The sequence below is a fragment of the Mustelus asterias genome, chromosome 22 (assembly GCF_964213995.1).
Source record: "Mustelus asterias chromosome 22, sMusAst1.hap1.1, whole genome shotgun sequence".
In the NCBI taxonomy this organism is placed as follows: Eukaryota; Metazoa; Chordata; class Chondrichthyes; order Carcharhiniformes; family Triakidae; genus Mustelus; species Mustelus asterias.
In genome coordinates, this window is record NC_135822.1 from 76043388 (window position 1) to 76065199 (window position 21812).

Consider the following 21812-nt stretch of genomic DNA (forward strand, 5'->3'; position numbering starts at 1 on the left):
CCGAGTAAGGGAACCATGGTTCACAAAAGAGGTGGAATGTCTTGTGAAAAGGAAGAGGGAAGCTTATGTAGGGATGAGGAAACAAGGTTCAGATGGCTCGATTGAGGGTTACAAGTTAGCAAGGAATGAGCTGAAAAAGGGGCTTAGGAGAGCTAGGAGGGGACACGAGAAGTCCTTGGCGGGTCGGATCAAGGAAAACCCCAAGGCTTTTTACTCTTATGTGAGGAATAAAAGAATGACTAGGGTGAGGTTAGGGCCGGTCAAGGACAGTAGTGGGAACTTGTGTATGGAGTCAGTAGAGATAGGCGAGGTGATGAATGAATACTTTTCTTCAGTGTTCACCAAGGAGAGGGGCCATGTTTTTGAGGAAGAGAAGGTGTTACAGGCTAATAGGCTGGAGGAAATAGATGTTCGGAGGGAGGATGTCCTGGCAGTTTTGAATAAACTGAAGGTCGATAAGTCCCCTGGGCCTGATGAAATGTATCCTAGGATTCTTTGGGAGGCAAGGGATGAGATTGCAGAGCCTTTGGCTTTGATCTTTGGGTCCTCGCTGTCCACGGGGATGGTACAGTAAGAAGTCTCACAACACCAGGTTAAAGTCCAACAGGTTTATTTGGTAGCAAATGCCATAAGCTTTCGGAGCAGAGCTCCTTCGTCAGATGGAGTGGATATCTGTTCTCAAACAGGGCACAGACACAGAAATCAAATTACAGAATACTGATTAGAATGCAAATCTCTACAGCCAGCCAGGTCTTAAATGTACAGACAATGTGGGTGGAGGGAGCATTCAACACAGGTTAAAGAGATGTGTATTGTCTCCAGACAGAACAGCTTGTGGAATTCTGCAAGTCCAGGAGGCAAGCTGTGGGGGTTACTGATAATGTGACATAAATCCAACATCCCGGTTTAGGCCGTTTAAGACCTGGCTGGCTGTAGAGATTTGCATTCTAATCAGTATTCTGTAATTTGATTTCTGTGTCTGTGCCCTGTTTGAGAACAGATATCCACTCCATCTGACGAAGGAGCTCTGCTCCGAAAGCTTATGGTATTTGCTACCAAATAAACCTGTTGGACTTTAACCTGGCGTTGTGAGACTTCTTACTGTGCTTACCCCAGTCCAACGCCGGCATCTCCACATCACGGGGATGGTGCCAGAGGACTGGAGAATGGCGAATGTTGTTCCTCTGTTTAAGAAAGGGAATAGAAATGACCCTGGTAATTATAGACCGGTTAGTCTTACTTCGGTGGTTGGTAAATTGATGGAAAAGGTTCTTAGAGATGGGATTTACGACCATTTAGAAAGATGCGGATTAATCCGGGATAGTCAGCACGGATTCGTGAAGGGCAAGTCGTGCCTCACAAATTTGATAGAATTTTTTGAGGAGGTAACGAAGTGTGTTGATGAAGGTAGGGCAGTTGATGTCATATACATGGATTTTAATACGGCGTTTGATAAGGTCCCCCATGGTCGGCTTATGATGAAAGTGAGGAGGTGTGGGATAGAGGGAAAGTTGGCCGATTGGATAGGTAACTGGCTGTCTGATGGAAGACAGAGGGTGGTGGTCGATGGAAAATTTTCGGATTGGAGGCAGGTTGCTAGCGGAGTGCCGCAGGGATCAGTGCTTGGTCCTCTGCTCTTTGTGATTTTTATTAATGACTTAGAGGAGGGGGCTGAAGGGTGGATCAGTAAATTTGCTGATGACACCAAGATTGGTGGAGTAGTGGATGAGGTGGAGGGTTGTTGTAGGCTGCAAAGAGACATAGATAGGATGCAAAGCTGGGCTGAAAAATGGCAAATGGAGTTTAACCCTGATAAATGTGAGGTGATTCATTTTGGTAGGACTAATTTAAATGTGGATTACAGGGTCAAAGGTAGGGTTCTGAAGACTGTGGAGGAACAGAGAGATTTTGGGGTTCATATCCACAGATCTCTAAAGGTTGCCACTCAAGTGGATAGAGCTGTGAAGAAGGCCTATAGTGTGTTAGCTTTTATTAACAGGGGGTTGGAGTTTAAGAGCCGTGGGGTTATGCTGCAACTGTACAGGACCTTGGTGAGACCACATTTGGAATATTCTGTGCAGTTCTGGTCACCTCACTATAAGAAGGATGTGGAAGCGCTGGAAAGAGTGCAGAGGAGATTTAGCAGGATGCTGCCTGGTTTGGAGGGTAGGTCTTATGAGGAAAGGTTGAGGGAGCTAGGGCTGTTCTCTCTGGAGCGGAGGAGGCTGAGGGGAGACTTAATAGAGGTTTATAAAATGATGAAGGGGTAGATAGAGTGAACGTTCAAAGACTATTTCCTCGGGTGGATGGAGCTATTACAAGGGGGCATAACTATAGGGTTTGTGGTGGGAGATACAGGAAGGATATCAGAGGTAGGTTCTTTATGCAGAGAGTGGTTGGGGTGTGGAATGGACTGCCTGCAGTGATAGTGGAGTCAGACACTTTAGGAACATTTAAGCGGTTATTGGATCGGCACATGGAGCACACCAGGATGGTAGGGAGTGGGATAGCTTGATCTTGGTTTCAGATAAAGCTCGGCACAACATCGTGGGCCAAAGGGCCTGTTCTGTGCTGTACTGTTCTATGTTCTATGTTCATAACATTCAGGGCTACAAGGCCAAGTGCTGGCAGATGGGATTTGGTGGGAGTTCAGGTGTTTCTAATGTGTCGGTGTATGATTCTATGATAATGTTGGAAGATGCGAGCTTACGCACCTGAGCAGGAAAAAAGGGAAAAAGAGCATTGTTTGAATGGAGAGAGTCTACAGAATACTGTGATACAGAGGAATCTGGGTGACCTTGTACATAAAGGGCAAAAAGCCAGCACACAGGTACAGCAAATGATTCATAACCTAAATGGAAGGTTGGCCTTTTTTGCAAGGAAAACAAATGATTGAAATAAGAATGTGTTGCTCCAGTTTTACAAGGCCTACAGTTTTAGTTTCCTTTCTTAAGGAGGAATCTCCTTGCATTGGAAGCAGTTCAGAGAATGTCCACTTGGCTGATTCTTGGGATGAAACGTAGAAAATAGGAGCAGGAGGAGGCCATTTGGCCCATTGAGTCTGCTCCGCCATTCATTATGATTATGGCTGATCATCCAACTCAGTAACCTGTTCCCACTTTCCCCCCATATCCTTTAGCCCCAATTTATCTTCACAAAGGAAGACATGAATAATGCACCGGACGGACTGAGAAACATAAGTTCTAGTGAGGAGCTGAAGGTAATTAGCATTAGTACAGAAATGGTTTTGGGAAACAGTTGGGATTGAAGGCAAATAAATCTCCAGGACCTGATAACCTTCATCCCAGAGTACTTAAGGAAGTGGTCCGAGTAGTAGATCCATTGGTGGTTATTTTCCAAAATTCTTTGGACTCTGGAATGTTTCCTACAGATTGGAGGGTAGCTAATGTAAGCCCACTGTTCAAAAAGTGAGGTAGAGAGAAAACAGGGCACTATAGACCAGTGAGCCTAACGTCAGTACTGGGGAAGTTGTTAGAGTCTATTATCAAGCATTTCATAGTGCAGAATTTGGAAAGCAATTGTATAATCAGACAAAATCAGCACGGATTTGTGAAAATATGACAAATATACTGGAATTCTTTGAGAATGCCACTCGTAGTGTTGACCAGGGAGAACTGGTGGATAGTATATTTAGACTTTCAGAAGGCTTTCGACAAGGTCTCACATAGCAGATTACTATATAAAGTTAAAGAGCATGGGATTACGGGTAATGTCTTGAGATGGATAGAAAGCTCCTTAGCAGATCGGAAGTAAAGAGTTGACATAAATGGGTCTTTTTCCAATTGGTTCGTGGGATCTGTGCTTGAACCCCAACTGTTCACATCATATATTGATGATTTGGAAGAGGGAACTGAATGTATTGTCTCCAAATTTGCAGATGATACAAAGTTGGGTGGGAGGGTGAGCTGTGAGGATGATGCAGAGATGCGTCAGCGTGATTTGGACAGGCTGAGTGAGTGGGCGTATGCATGGCAGATGCAGTGTAATGTGGATAAATGTGAGGTTATCCACTTGGGCAGCAAAAATAGGAAGACAGATTATTACTTGAATGGGCGTAAATTGAGAGAGATGGATACTCAACGAGAACCAGGTGTCTTCATGCATCAGTCATTGAAAGTAAGTGCGCAGGTACAGCAGGCAGTAAAGAAGGCTAATAGTACATTGGCCTTTATAGCGAGAGGATTTGAGTAGAGGGATAGGGATGCTTTGCTACAATTGTATAGGGCATTGGTGAGGCCAATACCTGGAGTATTGTGTGCAGTTTTGGTGTCCTTATCTGAGGAAGGATGTCCTTGCTATAGAAAGAGTACAGCAAAGGTTTACCAGGCTGATTCCTGGGATGGCTGGTCTGTCATATGAGGAGAGACTAAGTCAGTTAGGATTATATTCACTGGAGTCTGGAAGAATGAGAGGGGATTTCAAAGAAATTTATAAAATTCTAACAGGGTTAGACAGAGTAGATTCAGAAAGAATGTTCCCAATGGTGGGGGAGTCCAGAACTAGGGGGTCATAGTTTGACGATAAGGGGTAAACCTTTTAGGACTGAGGTGAGGAGAAATTTCTTCACCCCGAAGGTGCTGAACGTGTGGATTTCACTCCCACAGAATGTAGTTGAGGCTAAAATGTCTGATTTCAAGAAGAAATTAGATTTAGCTCTTGGAGCTCAAGGAATCATGGGGGAAGGGGGATCAGGATATTGAATTTGATGATCAGCCATGATCAAAATGAACGGTAGAGCAGGCTCGAAGGGCCGAATGGCCTCCTCCTGCTAATATTTTTTAGCTTTGTAAGAGCCAAGAATTGTCTTATGAAGGAAGGTTTAGCAGTTTGAGCCTCTACTCCCTGGGCTTTTGAGGAATGAAATGTGATCTTATCGAAGCATTTAAGACTCTTTAAAGGGGGCTCAACAGGGTGATTCTGGGAGGATATTTCCTCTTGTGAAAGAGACTAGAACAAAGAAGCAGTTTGAAAAGGACTCCCATTTAAGACGGTGATGAGGAGGATTTATTTTCTCTGAGTGTTGTTTTGCAATTCTCATTCCCAGATAGCAGTGGAGGCTGGAGGTCATGGAAAATATTCAAGGCTGAGTTATATAGATTTTTCATCAACAAGGGAGTTAAATGTTATCAGGAGCAGACTGGAAAGCGCAGTTAAAGCTACAATCAGATCAGCCATGATTTGACTGAATGGTAGAGCAAACTCGAATGGCCCATGCTCCTATTTCTTATGATATTTTATATATTAACGATTTGGATTTGAACGTCGGGGGCACGATTGGGAAATTTGCAGATGACACAAAGATTGGCTGAGTAGTGGATAGTGTAGAGGAAAGCTGTAAGCTCCAAAATGATATAGATGGGTTGGTGGAGTGGGCATGAGGGGTGGCGAATGGAGTTTAACTCTGATAAGTGTGAGGTAATGCATTTAGGGAGGTCAAATAATAAAAGGGAATACACTGGGAGGGGAAGATGAAGAGAGAGATCTTGGCGTACAAGTACACAGGTCCCTAAAGGTAGCAGAACAGGCAGATAAAATTGTAAAGAAGGCATATGGAATGCTTTCCTTCATTGGCAGAAGTATAGAATACAAACATAGGGGTATAATAATGAAACTGTAAAACACTGATGAAGCCATAACTGGAGTATTGTGTGCAGTTCTGGTCACCACGTTACAGGAAGGATGTAATTGTTCTGGAGAGTGTGCAGAGAACATTTACTAGAATATTGCCAGGGCTGGAGACCTTTAGCTTTGAGGAGAGATTGGAGGGAGAAGTGATGGCCTAGTGGTATTATTGTTAGAGTATTAATCCAAACTCAGTGAATGTTCTGGGGCCCAGGTTAAAATCCCGCCACGGCAAATGGTGGAATTTGAATTCAATTTTTAAAAATCTGGATTTAAGAATCTACTGATGACCATGTAACCATTGTTAATTGTCAGCATAGACAAGATGGGCTGAATGGCCCCTTCTACACTGTATCATTTCTATGGTTACCAATTGCCCCTCTCACCTCAATTTCAAAAGCATGTGACCTGCAAAAACCCTCCACAAGGGTTCAGCACGCCCCTAATCCTTCTGCCAAATTCAACACTGAGTGAGCCAGCAATACCTCAAAGTCTGCAGCTCGTTCTGGAGAGAATTGCCTCATCATTGTTTTGCCATCCTATTAACCCCTGAGGGCATAATGATAGAAGATGTAAATCAAGGTGCACAGTTGAAAATGTGAGTGAGCATACAATGGCCATAACTGGGAACAAATAGGGTTAATATGTCTAATACATCAGGAGGATTTCCACAGACATGTTGTCCTTTCAACAGGTCAGCAGCCATGTTAATATAGAAACAAAGAAGATAGGAGCAGGAGGAGGCCATTTGGCCCTTCAAGGTAGGGGAGTCTAAAACTAGGCATAGGTTTATGGTGAGAGGGGGGAGATACAAAAGTGTCCAGAGGGGCAATTGTTTCACACAGAGGGTGGTGAGTGTCTGGAACAAGCTGCCAGAGGTAGTAGTAGAGGTGGGTACAAATTTATTTTAAAAAGCATTTAGATAGTTACATGGGTACGATGGGTATAGAGGGATATGGGCCAAATGCGGGCAATTGGGATTAGCTTAGGGGTTTTTAAAAAAAGGCGGCATGGACAAGTTGGGCCGAAGGGCCTGTTTCCATGCTGTAAACCTCTAAGACTATGACTGTAAGCCTGCTCCACCGTTCGTTACGATCATGGCTGATCGTCCAACTCAATAGCCTAATCCTGCTTTTCCCCATAACCTTTGATCCCATTCACCCCAAGTGCTATATCTAGCCACCTCTTGAATACATTCAATGTTTTGGTATCAACTATTTCCTGTGGTAATGAATTTCACAGGCTGACAACTCTTTAGGTGAAGAAATGTCTCATCACCTCTGTCCTAAATGGTCTACTCCGAATCCTCAGACTGTGATCCCTGGTTCTGGACTCCCTCACCATCGGGAATATCCTCCCTGCATCTACCCTGTCTAGTCCTGTTAGAATTTTAATATTTAACAGCTTAAACCATGAAGAGAGTTACATTGAAATATATGTATGTAGAGTACAGAGTATGGACACCAGCTGTGCTGTATGTCCAGTTGGGAGGGCAGCAGCTTCCAGATCCTGAGGCAAAATGCAGCAACTTCCCCCACTGCAGTGTGACCTCGTGGTGAGGAGATGGGAAAGAGTAATTTCCTGAACTCTCAAACTGACCCTCAATGACATTCATTCGAAGATCTTGTTATTTTTTTGTTCACTCGAACCCCAGAGGTGATAATCTCCGCTGCTGCTACTGTGCAGTATGAGTTACTGATTTTTTACAATTCACACAGCTTTACATTCCAAAATTGGAAAGTTCTTCTTACCAAGATGTGGGTGTCACTGGCCAGGCCAGTGTTTGTTGCTCATCCCCCATTACCTGCAGAAGGTAGTGGTGAGCTGTCCTCTTAAACCCACTGCAGTCCATGTGGTATAGGTGCACCCACAGTGCTGTTAGGGAGGGAGTTCCAGGATTTTGACCCAACAACAGTGAAGGAAAGTCAGGGTGGTGTGTGAATGCTTCTAACTATCGGGAGATGCTGAAGAGGCTGAACTTCTTTCTCTAAGGGCTAATCTGACCAAGATCTTTAAAATTCTGAGAGGGTTTAATAGGGCAGATGTAGAGATCTTTCCACTTGCAGGAAATACCAAAGTTATGGATCATAAGATACTAACAAATAAATCCAATGGGGAATTCAGGAGAAACATCTTTACCCAGAAAGTGGTGAGAATTTGCTATCACAAGGAGTAGTTGAGGTGAATAGTCTCGAGTATTTAAGGGGATAAACACGTCCTGGAGAAAGGAATAGAAGGATATGTTGGCAGGGTCAGATGAAGCAAGTCGGGGGGAGGCTCATACGGAAAATTAACACTGGCATGAACAGGTTGGTTTTTCCCTGCTGCAAGTTGGAGTTGTTCATTTTGGAAGGGAGAACTAAAGAACAGAGTATTATTTAAATGGAGAAAAACTGCAGAAAGCTGCAACATAAAGAAACTTGGGGGGACTTGTGCACGAAACACAGAAAGTCAGCTCACAGATACAGCAGGTGATCAGGAAGCCTATTGGAATGTTGGCCCTTATTTCAAGGGGGTTGGTGTATAAGTATTGCTGCAACAAGGCACTGGTGAGACCACTTCTGGAATATTGTGAGCAGTTTTGATGCCCTTATTTACGGAAATATTATCTCATTTGTGACAGGTCAGAGAAGGTTCACTAGGATGATCCCAGTATGGAGGGATTGTCTAATAAAGAAAAGTTAAACAGGTTGGGACTCTACTCATTGGAATTTAGAAGAAAGAGGTGACCTCATTGAAACATACAGGATTCCTAAGGGGCTTGACAGGGTAAATGCTAAGAGGATGTTTCCCTTCATGGCAGAGTCAAGGACCAGAGGACATGGTCTCAGAATAGAGGGCCGCCAATATAACACTGAGATGAGGAGGAACATAGAACATAGAACATTACAGCGCAGAACAGGCCCTTCGGCCCACGATGTTGCACCGACCAGTTAAAAAAAAAACTGTGACCCTCCAACCTAAACCAATTTCTTTTCGTCCATGAACCTATCTACGGATCTCTTAAACGCCCCCAAACTAGGCGCATTTACTACTGATGCTGGCAGGGCATTCCAATCCCTCACCACCCTCTGGGTAAAGAACCTACCCCTGACATCGGTTCTATAACTACCCCCCCTCAATTTAAAGCCATGCCCCCTCGTGCTGGATTTCTCCATCAGAGGAAAAAGGCTATCACTATCCACCCTATCTAAACCTCTAATCATCTTATATGTTTCAATAAGATCCCCTCTTAGCCGCCGCCTTTCCAGCGAAAACAATCCCAAATCCCTCAGCCTCTCCTCATAGGATCTCCCCTCCATACCAGGCAACATCCTGGTAAACCTCCTCTGCACCCTCTCCAAAGCCTCCACATCCTTCCTGTAATGTGGGGACCAGAACTGCACACAGTACTCCAAGTGCGGCCGCACCAGAGTTGTGTACAGTTGCAACATAACGCTACGACTCCTAAATTCAATCCCCCTACCAATAAACGCCAAGACACCATATGCCTTCTTAACAACCTTATCTACTTGATTCCCAACTTTCAGGGATCTATGCACACATACACCTAGATCCCTCTGCTCCTCCACACTATTCAAAGTCCTCCCGTTAGCCCTATACTCAACACATCTGTTATTCCTACCAAAGTGAATTACCTCACACTTCTCCGCATTAAACTCCATCCGCCACCTCTCGGCCCAACTTTGCAACCTGTCTAAGTCTTCCTGCAGACTACGACACCCTTCCTCACTGTCTACCACACCACCGACTTTGGTGTCATCAGCAAATTTGCTAATCCACCCAACTATACCCTCATCCAGATCATTAATAAATATTACAAACAGCAGTGGCCCCAAAACAGATCCCTGAGGTACACCACTTGTAACCGCACTCCATGATGAATATTTACTATCAACCACCACCCTCTGTTTCCTATCCGCTAGCCAATTCCTGATCCAATTTCCTAGATCACCCCCAATCCCATACATCTGCATTTTCTGCAGAAGCCTACCATGGTGAACCTTATCAAACGCCTTACTAAAATCCATATATACCACGTCCACTGCCTTGCCCCCATCCACCTCCTTGGTCACTTTCTCAAAAAACTCAATAAGGTTAGTAAGGCACGACCTACCTGCCACAAAACCATGCTGACTATCACCTATCAATTCATTACTCTCCAAATAACTATAAATCCTATCCCTTATAATTTTTTCCAACATCTTGCCGACAACAGAAGTGAGGAAGTTCTTCTCTCAGAGGGTTGAGTGTCTTTGGAATTCCTTACCACAGAGAGCTGTGGGGCAGAGTCCCTGTGTGTATTTAAGGCTGAGATAGATAGATCTTGATGAGTTGGCGAATCAAAGGTTATGGGGAAAGAGCAGGAAAGGGGATAGGAGAAATGTCGGATTAGCCATGACCCTCTTGAATGGTGGAGCAGGCTTGAGAGGCTGAATGGCCTCCTCCTGTTCCTATTTCTTACGGTCTAATGGCCTTAAAGGGTTATTAGCAGTTACACTGAGAACAAACACACATTGTCAGAGATGGTTCAGGGATGATTCTCTTGTTTATCCATCCTGTACATTGTTGTATTTAGTTTTGGAAGTTTGTGGATATTTTGTTCCTGTAGTCTAAACACACTGTGGGACTGTTTCTGATGATAAATACTATGCAATTCTTGTTTTGTGGCGTCACAAGCAAGGTTAGTATTCTCCATGCTGTAGAGCTCTGAGACTGTGCTCCTAAAACTGTTCAGTGTGACTGAGTGTCCTGCTGGGCTATTTCAGAGAGTAGCTCAGTAAGGTGGGACTGGAATCACATTAGGTTAGACAGGGTTGAAGACTGCAGCACATTAGTAAGACAGTGTGGTTTTTACAAGAATGCTGGAGTTTTATTGACTCTGAAACTCCCATTGTGGGACTGAAACAGTTCTCTGAATAAATGGTCCGGGCCTCCGCATTAATGATCCAGGAACATAATCACTGTCTTTGCTGTGCCTCCCTGAGTTAGACTACTCAAATGCCAAAAGCTTATTGCAGGCATTAGAGGGAGATCGAGTGAGAGGCTGAGAGTATTATACAGAGAGAGAGAGAGGGGTAGCATGAAGCCAAAATGGGAGAGACAAAGATAGACAGAAAGGACATCGCAAGAGATTCAGGAATGAGGAAATCTCATTGGTGTATAGTTTAGAGTCAGGAATATGCAGGTCAGACAGTGGAATGCAGACAGGCTCATTAATATACAGGACAGACTGATCAGTATGCAGGGCATGTTCCCAGAAATGGTTGGCTGAGGTTTGTTAATGGATAGCTCTTTCTGTGAGAGAATGGCCTGACAATGTTCAGCTCTGAGGGATAAACTCCATTCAGCAACTGCTGATAATGGGCTTGTTCAGTTCTGTCTGGGAGCAGTGTAGGAGCAGAGGGATTTGGCAGATCTAGTGCATTATTAAAAATAGCCGCCCAAGTGATCGAGCTGGTTCACTCTTGGCTTTCCAGTCTGAGGTTTATTTATTAGTATCACAAGTAGGCTTACATTAACACTGCAGTGAAATTACTGTGAAAATCCCCCTAGTCGCCACACTCCGGCGCCTGTTCGGGTACACTGAGGGGGAATTTAGCATAGCCAATGCACCTAACCAGCACGTCTTTCGGACTGTGGGAGGAAACCAGAGCACCCGAAGGAAACCCACACAGAAACGGGGAGAACGTGCAGACTCCGCAAAGATAGATATCCCAGGCGTGAGTTGGAGCTGGGTCCCTGGCACTGAGAGGCAGCAGTACTATACAATGTGCCACCGTGCCACCGGTACAAAGTATCCAAGAGGACATGAAGCCAACAATCTCTGTGAAACCTCTGAGTTGGAGACCGTGCACAGGTTTGGACTCCACACCTTAATCGGATCTTGAAGTGAATTGTGAGGGCACTGTGCAGATTCACTGCAATAACTGGGCAAGCACAAATTGTTCTGGAGAATAGTCATATCAACCTGAAGCATTAACTCTGTTCCTCTCCACAGATGTTGCCTTACCCGAGTATTTCAAGCATTTTGTGTTTTAATTACAAATTGTTCTATTCCCACATTTTGTCCAAGTCATTGTGTAATTTCTGATTCCATTGTTCTTGTTTGGTTGACATCAGGTACAAAGTTAGTCATTTTACATTGAGTTTCTAAAGTAATGAGTTGAATGAATTTTGGAGCAAAGTTCTTCATTTTGCTCAAGTTGTCAGTGTTTGGGAAGATCCAATGAATCAAAGCTTCTCTTTGGGTGTAGTTTGAAGGCAAGTTTTCGGGCTGAAGTTGATAATCGAGTGAATCCTGATTTTTAAAGTGAAATATCTTTCTCTTCTTCAGTACAATGAACTCACCTCCGGGGTGGGACCGGTCACCCCTCCATTTCCAAACCAATGGCCGTCGCAACGAGTTTCCCATTAACATGAGCATCCATGGAGATGTGAGTGGGAGAGATCATCCAGGAGGTGAGAAAGAAAGATTTGCATTTGTATAGCATCTTTCACAACCTCTGTATGTCCCAGAGGGCTTTATAACCAATAACTTGCAGAAATTCAGCAGCCATTTCACACACAGCCAAGATCCACATACAGCAATGTGACAATGGCCAGATCATCTGTTTTAGTGAGGGATAAGTATCAGCCCTAGGACGCCTGGAAGAATTTCCCTGTTCTGCTTTGAAATTATGCCATGGGATCTTTTCTGTGCACCCAGAGGCCGGACAGTTCCAGGCTGACACTCACAGTGGGTAGGCTGCCAGTTTGCTTGGGTGGTAAGGTGGTCAGTTCGTATTGAGGAGGTTAATTATCTGGCTAAATAATTTTGAAACCTTAAAAACTGACTGGGAGTTGGAGACTTTTTTGGAGGTTTCAGACTGCAGGGAAATTGACCATTGGAAGCTGAAACTTTCTGTGAAATACCCATGGAGTCTTTGCACTGGAACTTTTAAGCAGCACCCAACATATCATCCAGGGGTACCCCTGGGATATGACCATTCAGAGACTGGGCCAATGTTTCCTACATTACAACAGTGACTACACTGTAAAGTACTTTGGGGCATCATGCGCTTGTGAAAGATGCTGTAGGAAGATTATGATGGTGACAGTATATTATTTTACTAAATACAATTATTTTTCACATTTGCAAGATTCCTCTATTCACAGCCTGTTTTACACTAGCCATTTTGAGTTAGAACATAGAACATAGAAAGCCACAGCACAAACAGGCCCTTCGGCCCACAAGTTGCGCTGATCATATCCCTACCTCTAGGCCTATCTATAGCCCTCAATCCCATTAAATCCCATGTACTCATCCAGAAGTCTCTTAAAAGACCCCAACGAGTTTGCCTCCACCACCACCGACGTCAGCCGATTCCACTCACCCACCACCCTCTGAGTGAAAAACTTACCCCTGACATCTCCTCTGTACCTACCCCCCAGCACCTTAAACCTGTGTCCTCTCGTAGCAACCATTTCAGCCCTTGGAAATAGCCTCTGAGAGTCTACCCTATCCAGACCTCTCAACATCTTGTAAACCTCTATCAGGTCACCTCTCATCCTTCGTCTCTCCAGGGAGAAGAGACCAAGCTCCCTCAACCTATCCTCATAAGGCATGCCCCCCAATCCAGGCAACATCCTTGTAAATCTCCTCTGCACCCTTTCAATGGCTTCAACATCTTTCCTGTAATGAGGTGACCAGAACTGCGCGCAGTACTCCAAGTGGGGTCTAACCAGGGTCCTATAAAGCTGCAGCATTATCTCCCGACTCCTAAACTCAATCCCTCGATTAATGAAGGCTAGTACGCCGTACGCCTTCTTGACCGCATCCTCCACCTGCGAGGCCGATTTAAGAGTCCTATGGACCCGGACCCCAAGGTCCTTCTGATCCTCTACACTGCTAAGAATGGTACCCTTCATATTATACTGCTGCTTCATCCCATTGGATCTGCCAAAATGGATCACTACACACTTATCCGGGTTGAAGTCCATCTGCCACTTCTCCGCCCAGTCTTGCATTCTATCTATGTCTCTCTGCAACTTCTGACATCCCTCCAAACTATCCACAACACCACCTACCTTGGTGTCGTCAGCAAACTTACCAACCCATCCCTCCACTTCCTCATCCAAGTCATTTATGAAAATGACAAACAGCAAGGGTCCCAGAACAGATCCCTGGGGCACTCCACTGGTCACTGAGTTGTCTTATCATAGAACCCCTACAGTGCAGAAGGAGGCCATCTGGTCCATCGAGTCTGCACCAACCACAATCCCACCAGGTCCTATCCCCATGACTCCACTTATTCACCCTGCTAGTCCCCCTGACACTAAGGGACAATTTACTACGTCCAATCCACCTAATCTGCACATCTTTAGACTGTGGGAGGAAACTGGAGCCCACCGGAGGAAATCCACGCAGACATGGGGGGAATGTGCAAACTCCATACAGACAGTGACCTAAGGCTGGAATTGAACCCAGGCCCCTGGCATTTGAGGCAGCAGTGCTAACCACTGTGCTACCATGCTGCCCTTATATCATACAATCTTAGCACATACAGCACAGAAATAGACCATTTGGCCCATTGAGACTGCACTGGTTCTTTCAAAGAGCAATCTGATTAATCACACTTCCCCCATTTTTTCTCGAATTTCCGAAAATATTGTTCTGTTTCCATTATTTATCCAAAACCACTTTTAAAGACACAATGGATTTTCCACTCACCAGAGTTGAGAGGGTTATCATGAGCATGAACCAGAGTGTCATCTACTATCAAGAGCCAGCAACTGTTTACACAAATTGGAATGAGGCAGAGAAACTAGACGGCATAGGTTTAAGGTGAGAGGGGAAAGATTTAAAAGGGACCTGAGGAGTAACTTTTTCACACAGAGGGTGGTGCGCATATGGAATGAGCTGCCAAAAGAGGTGGTAGAGGTGGGTACAATTGTAACATTTAAAAGACATTTGGACAAGTACATGGATAGGAAACGTTTAGAAGGATATGGGCCAAATACAGGCAAATGGGACGAGTTCAGTTTAGGAAACCTGGTTGGCATGCACAAGTTGGGCCGAAGGGCCTGTTTCCATGCTATATATCTCGATGACTCTATAAATGCAAAACTTTTCTTTTCTCTTTCATTTATAGAACTGTGGAACTCTGGGAATAACGGGAGCAGCCCAGATAAGTCACACAACTTGGAAATGGGGAAGGTAAGCACTGACACTTGGGCTGGGTGCAAGGGACAATTCAATGGGAACTTGTTGCAGTGTTTAGTGCTTTTTCATAAGAACATAAGAACTAGGAGCAGGAGTTGGCCATCTGGCCCCTCGAGCCTGCTCCGCCATTCAATAAGATCATGGCTGATCTTTTTGTGGACTCAGCTCCACTTACCCGCCCGCTCACCATAACCCTTAATTCCTTTACTGTTCAAAAATTTATCTATCCTTGCCTTTAAAACATTCAATGAGGTAGCCTCAACTGCTTCACTGGACAGGGAATTCCACAGATTCACAACCCTTTGTGTGAAGAAGTTGCTCCTCAACTCAGTCCTAAATCTGCTTCCCCTTATTTTGAGGTTATGCCCCCTGGTTCTACTTTCACCCGCCAGTGGAAACAACTTCCCTGTTTCTATCTTATCTATTCCCTTCATAATCATATATGTTTCTATAAGATCTCCACTCATTCTTCTAAATTCCAATGAGTATAGCCCCAGTCTACTCAGTCTCTCCTCATAAGCTAACCCTCTCAACTCCAGCATTAACCTAGTGAATCTCCTCTGCACCCTCTCCAGTGCCAGTATATCCTTTCTCAAGTAAGGAGACTAAAACTGTACACAGTACTCCAGGTGTGGCCTCACCAGCACCTTATACTGCTGCAACATAACCTTGCTGTTTATAAACTCCATCCCTCTAGCAATGAAGGACAAAATTCCATTTGCCTTCTTAATTACCTGCTGCACCTGCAAACCAACTCCTTGAGATTCCTACACAAGGACACCCAGGTCCCTCTGCACAGCAGCATGCTGCAATTTTTTACCATTTAAATAATAGTCCATTTTGCTGTTATTCCTACCAAAATGGATGACCTCACATTTACCAACATTGTACTCCATCTGCCAGACCCTCGCCCACTCACTTAGATTATCTATATCCCTTTGCAGACTTTCAGCATCCTCTGCACACTTTGCTCTGCCACACACCTTAGTGTCATTTGCGAATTTTGACACACTACATTTGGTCCCCAACTCCAAATCATCTGTGTAAATTGTAAACAATTGCAGTTCCAATACTGATCCCTGAGGCACAACACTAGTCATTGATTGCCAACCAAAAAAATACCATTTACCCCCACTCTTTGCTTTCCGTTAGTTAACCAATCCTCTATCCATGCTAATACATTACCCGTAACACCGTGCACCTTTATCTTACGTAGCAGTCTTTGGTGCGGGAACTTGTCAAATGCCTTCTGGAAATCCAGATACACCACATCCACAGGTTCCCCATTGTCCACTGCACATGTAATGTTCTCAAAGAATTCCACCAAATTAGTCAAACATGACCTGCCCTTCATGAACCCATGCTGCGTCTTTCCAATGGGACAATTTATATCCAGATGTCTCGCTATTTCTTCTTTGATGATAGATTCAAGCATTTTCCCGAGTACAGAAGTTAAGCTAACCGGCCTATAGTTACCTGCCTTTTGTCTACCTCCTTTTTTAAACAGTGGCGTCACATTTGCACCTTGACATGGTATATGGACTCCCGTGGCTGATAACTATGGTCATGAGTGGTGATGGTGTGGAAGAAGCAATTCTTCCTGAGCTCAAGTCCAGCCACAGCAAGTTAGGAAGCTGAATTCTAGTAATGTTTGGTCTGGGATCAGCTAAACAACAGTGAAACCTGCCCTGATTCAACAATGCTCCTCAGGGAAAGAAACCTGTCCAACAACATTCCCTTTCAACTGGACCGGTGCATGGTCTGCAGGAACCCAACATGTTCTGCATGGAGAAACAGGCTGCATGGAACCTGTATCCCTCTTAAAAATTGCTTCAGAGTCAGAAGATTCCTGTTCCACTGTAGAGCCATGAGCATATGATAACATGCTGGGACTTGATCTAAGGGTGGGACTGAGGGAGTGCTGCACTCTCAAACAGACCAGTTTCAGGTGAACAATTAAGACCCACATTTGCCCTCTCAGGGAATGTAAAAAATCCCACTGCACGCTTTCAAAGAACAGTATAGTGTAGAGGGAGCTTTACTCTGTATCTAACCCCGTGCTGTACCTGTCCTGGGAGTGTTTGATGGGGGACAGTGTTGGGGGGAGCTTTACTCAGTATCTAACCCCGTACTGTACCTGTCCTGGAGTGTTTGATGGGGACAGTGTAGAGGGAGCTTTACTCTGTATCTAACCCCGTGCTGTACCTGTCCTGGGAATGTTTGATGGGGGACAGTGTTGGGGGGAGCTTTACTCTGTATCTAACCCCGTGCTGTACCTGTCCTGGGAGTGTTTGATGGGGGACAGCGTAGAGGGAGCTTTACTCTGTATCTAACCCCGTGCTGTACCTGTCCTGGGAGTGTTTGATGGGGGACAGTGTAGAGGGAGCTTTACTCTGTATCTAACCCCGTGCTGTCCCTGTCCTGGGAGTGTTTGTGAGCCTAGCCCTCCCTTTCAATAGCTGAATTTGGTTGAGCGAGTTGTGTTCTGTTGGGAACTAAGAAGCAGGCAGTGATTGTGATTCCAGAGGAGATTACTTTCTTCATCTGACTTGTTCTGATTCTTTCCACAGATGAAGGCTGCACGGGCAAAGTTTGATTTCCAGGCTGAATCTCCAAAGTAAGTTGAGCGTACAGAGAGCAGTGAGATGAGAGAGGAGGCCTGGGATATCAGTGGGCAGGATAAGGCCAGCTAGGCCATCCAGCCTAACACAAACCCAATGACAGCTGGGACATTCAAACTGGCCCTTTCTCCCTCCACAGACTATGATCCCTCCCTGGGCCATGTCCCATTGGTTCAGCTCCCCTCTACATCCTGGCACAAACGAGGATTAAAGTGGCATCAGCATGCCTCGGTCGGGGAAGGTGGATTCATCCAAGATTCCTGCTCCTGAGCCAGTGGCCAGCTCTTCACTCGCCTCTGCATACGATTCATGTGATTGAATGCTGTGATACTCACATGGCTGAATAGTTTATGTTTATCAGTGTCAGTTTGTCATTGGTCACTGGATCGGTTACTGGAGGACATGTGGAATCTATGAATCCAGTGGGAGTCAACACTTGAGAGCCATGAATGAGGGAGGGTCTCTTGTGGTCTCACTCTCTCTGAGGATTCTATCCTCTCAGGACATTGCTGTCACCACCTTGGATTTTGCTTTGCATACAACAATCTACTGCAGAGGATAAAACATTATGCTGGCTGCTCAGTTCTTGTGCTGCAGTCATTTTGCTTGGTATCAAGAGGTTCTCCATGTCCTTTGATGATTCTTTTCACCTTATTCCTGTGGTTTGCCCTCTAGGGAACTCACTCTTCAGAAGGGAGATGTTGTCTATATTCACAAAGTGCTCGACCAGAACTGGCTCAAAGGGGAGCACCACGGGAGGCTCGGAATCTTTCCTACATCTTATGTTGAGGTAGGACATTTCTCCTCAATTTGCAAGCAGCTTGGTGTCTGTTATTAAACACAAAGAACAAAGAACAGTACAGCACAGGAAACAGGCCCTTCGGCCCTCCAAGCCTGTGCCGCTCATTGGTCCAACTAGACCATTCGTTTGTATCCCTCCATTCCCAGGCTGCTCATGTGACTATCCAGGTAAGTCTTAAACGATGTCAGCGTGTCTCCCTCCACCACCCTACTTGGCAGCGCATTCCAGGCCCCCTCCACCCTCTGTGTAAAAAACATCCCTCTGATATCTGAGTTATACCTCGCCCCTCTCACCTTGAGCCCGTGACCCCTCGTGATCGTCACCTCCGACCTGGGAAAATGCTTCCCACTGTTCACCCTATCTATACCGTTCATAATTTTGTACACCTCTATTCGGTCTCCCCTCATTCTCCGTCTTTCCAGGGAGAACAAGCCCAGTTTACCCAATCTCTCCTCATAGCTAAGACCCTCCATACCAGGCAACATCCTGGTATTGTGCAAGGAAAGGTCTGGAGTGACTGAGAAGTTGGGTAGAGGAGAAACCTCTTGTTGGGGTGGACAGGGATCTCTGCAGTAGAATAGTGGACTCCTGTTGGGAGGACTCGGATCTGCCCAGTGGAGGGTTATTGGACCCTTCCTGGACTGTGGTATTGAACAATGAGGGAGCTGAGAAATTCCAAATCCAGACTTAGTGGATTCTACTAGACGCTCAGCCCTGAACTGACTGCTGTCCCGTCTGCGTGGGTTTCCTCCGGGTGCTCCGGTTTCCTCTCACAGTCTGAAAGATGTGCTGGTTAGATGCATTGGCCCGAACAGGTGCCGGAGTGTGGGATTTTCACAGTAACTTCATTGCAGTGTTAATGTAAGCCTACTTGTGACACTAATAAATAAACTTTAAATTAAACTTAAAACTTTAAACTTATTTTCCTTTTTCAGTTTATTCCAGCTACTGAAAGACCAACTCCGATTAAAAGCCCGCCGATTCAAATCCTGGAGTATGGAGAAGCTATCGCTGTTTTCAGTTTCAAAGGGGACCTGAGTGTGGAGCTCTCCTTTCGCAAGGTGTGTGTGCGTGCGTGTGTGTGTGTGTGTCTGTCTATGTGTGCGTCTGTGTGTGTGCATGCGTGTGTATGCATGAGTGTGTGTGTGTGTGTGTGCGTGCGTAAATAGCTTTGATTTAACTAAAGCATGAACTAATCTCAATCGTTAGTGAGACGATAGCATATGGGATTAATGTGACAGTATCATTGCTCATATGAAATTGGGTCAATGGCAGAAAACTCAGAGCTTGCACAGTCACAATGGGCTGAATGTGGTCCTCCTGTACTGTATTTTCTACTACTTTAACTCTGCGTGCATCTGTCTCCCTCTCCCTTTTGCTGTCTGTGTGGGTGTCTCAGTCTGTTAATCTGCATGCCTCTCTTTCTCTCGGTTTCTCTTTCCCTTATTCTCTTACACTTTCGCTCTCTCCTGTACCCTAGGCTATCCTGCCTGAGTTTCAGCACCATCTTGTGGAAGTGTGGAGATTTACAGAGGAATTCTGAGCCAGTTCAGGGAAAGGAGCATTCGCAGATTCAGTGAGTGGGCAGAACCATCTTATATCCACTACATTTTGCCAGTTCTTTGACAACACTTCCATCTTACCCATTCTCACATTAATCCCATCAGAATTAAGTCTGTAGAATGTAGCAGTCCAAAGATGTGCGGGTTAGGTTGATTGGCTGGGTTAAAAATTGCCCCTTAGAATCCTGAGATGTGTAGGTTAGAGGGATTAGCGGGTAAATATGTGGGGGTAGGGCCTGGGTGGGATTGTGGTCGGTGCAGACTCGATGGGCCGAATGGCCTCCTTCTGCACTGTAGGGTTTCTATGTTCTATGTTTGAGCTGTCCTGTAGTGAGATGCACTGTCAGTGAGGGAGTCTAGACATCAGAGAAAGCCTACCTTTCATGACTGGAGAAGGATATCGAACCCGTGGTGGAGGAGCTCAGCAAAACTATTGACTTTCTTGCAGTGGGCAAAGCTCCAGGTGCTGGTGCTATACCACCTGAACTCATCGAGCATGGGAAACGGACATTCTTGCAACATCTACACAAATTGCTCTGTTTCTGCTGGATGGAGGGGTTAGTGCCTTGGGACACGCGTGGTGCAAAGATGGTGAACCTGTACAATAACAAGGGTGACCACAGTGAACGCAACAACTATCACGGCACCTCCCTGCTGATCCGTGTGAGAAAGTATTTACTCGTCACCCTTATCAGACTGCAGATCCTGGCTGAACACATCTACCCCAAATACCAGTGTGGTTTCAGAACTGGAAGCTCTACACCTGACATCATAGAAATCATAGAAATCCTACAGTGCAGAAGGAGGCCATTCGGCCCATTGAGTCTGCACCGACCACAATCCCACCCAGGCCCTACCCCCACATATTTTACCCGCTAATCCCTCTAACCTACGCATCTCAGGACTCTAAGGGGCAATTTTTAACCTGGCCAATCAACCTAACCCGCACATCTTTGGACTGTGGGAGGAAACCGGAGCACCCGGAGGAAACCCACGCAGACACGAGGAGAATGTGCAAACTCCACACAGATAGTGACCCGAGCCGGGAATCGAACCCGGGACCCTGGAGCTGTGAAGCAGCAGTGCTAACCACTGTGCTACCGTACCGAGACATGATCTTCTCAATCCAGCATCTGCAAGAGAAGGAGACAATTATATATTACCTTCAGTGATTTCACCACACCATTCAACCCTGAGACCAGATGCCAATTATTGAAGCTGTTGAGGTAGATTGACTGCCTGCCAAAGCTGCTCAATGTGATGGCAACATTGCAACCCTTTGAGAGCCACCATGGAGTCAAACAGGGTTGTGTTCTGCCACTGACACCCTTTGACATATTCTTCTCTCTGTCGCTCTGATTTCCTTCAGCTCATCAGCAGAGAGTGTCTCCTTACATACCAGAACTGATGGTAGCTGTTCAGCCTTGCCTACCTGAGATCCAAGACAAAGGTGTCCCAAGTGCTGATCAGATAGTTGCTCTTTGCTGACGATGCCATACTAACATTCCATATTGAGGAACATCTTCAGCAGCAAAGAGACAGACTGTAAAGAGTTTGACTTGATCAACAGCATCGGGAAGGCAAACTCATGGTCCAGGATAAGTAAGAGTATGACCTAATAAATAAGAGTAAGAGTAAGACCTTAAGAGTATTGATAGGCAAAGGGATCTGGGTGTACAGGTACACAGGTCATTGAAAGTGGCAATGCAGGTGGAGAAGGTAGTCAAGAAGGCATACGGCATGCTTGCCTTCATCGGCCGGGGCATTGAGTTTAAAAATTGGCAAGTCATGTTGCAACTTTATAGAACCTTAGTAAGGCCGCACTTGGAATATCGTGTTCAATTCTGGTCGCCACACTACCAAAAGGATGTGGAGGCTTTCGAGAGGGTATAGAAAAGACTTATCAGGATGTTGCCTGGTATGGAGGGCATTAGCTATGAGGAGAGGTTGGAGAAATTTGGTTTGTTCTCAGTGGAACG

The 21812-nt window shown here is 45.4% G+C and overlaps 1 protein-coding gene across 3 annotated transcripts in view; it reads left to right on the plus strand.

Moving 5' to 3' along the window:
• LOC144510205 (vinexin-like) overlaps positions 1-21812 on the plus strand; it is a 97156-nt gene that overhangs the window by 65155 nt on the left and 10189 nt on the right. For all 3 annotated transcript variants that reach the window (XM_078239698.1, XM_078239696.1, XM_078239697.1), the window contains exons 13-17: positions 11981-12105; positions 14778-14842; positions 17419-17465; positions 18145-18259; positions 19207-19332. In XM_078239698.1, coding sequence (XP_078095824.1) covers positions 11981-12105; positions 14778-14842; positions 17419-17465; positions 18145-18259; positions 19207-19332 — 478 coding nt within the window. The remainder of the gene's footprint in view (positions 1-11980; positions 12106-14777; positions 14843-17418; positions 17466-18144; positions 18260-19206; positions 19333-21812) is intronic.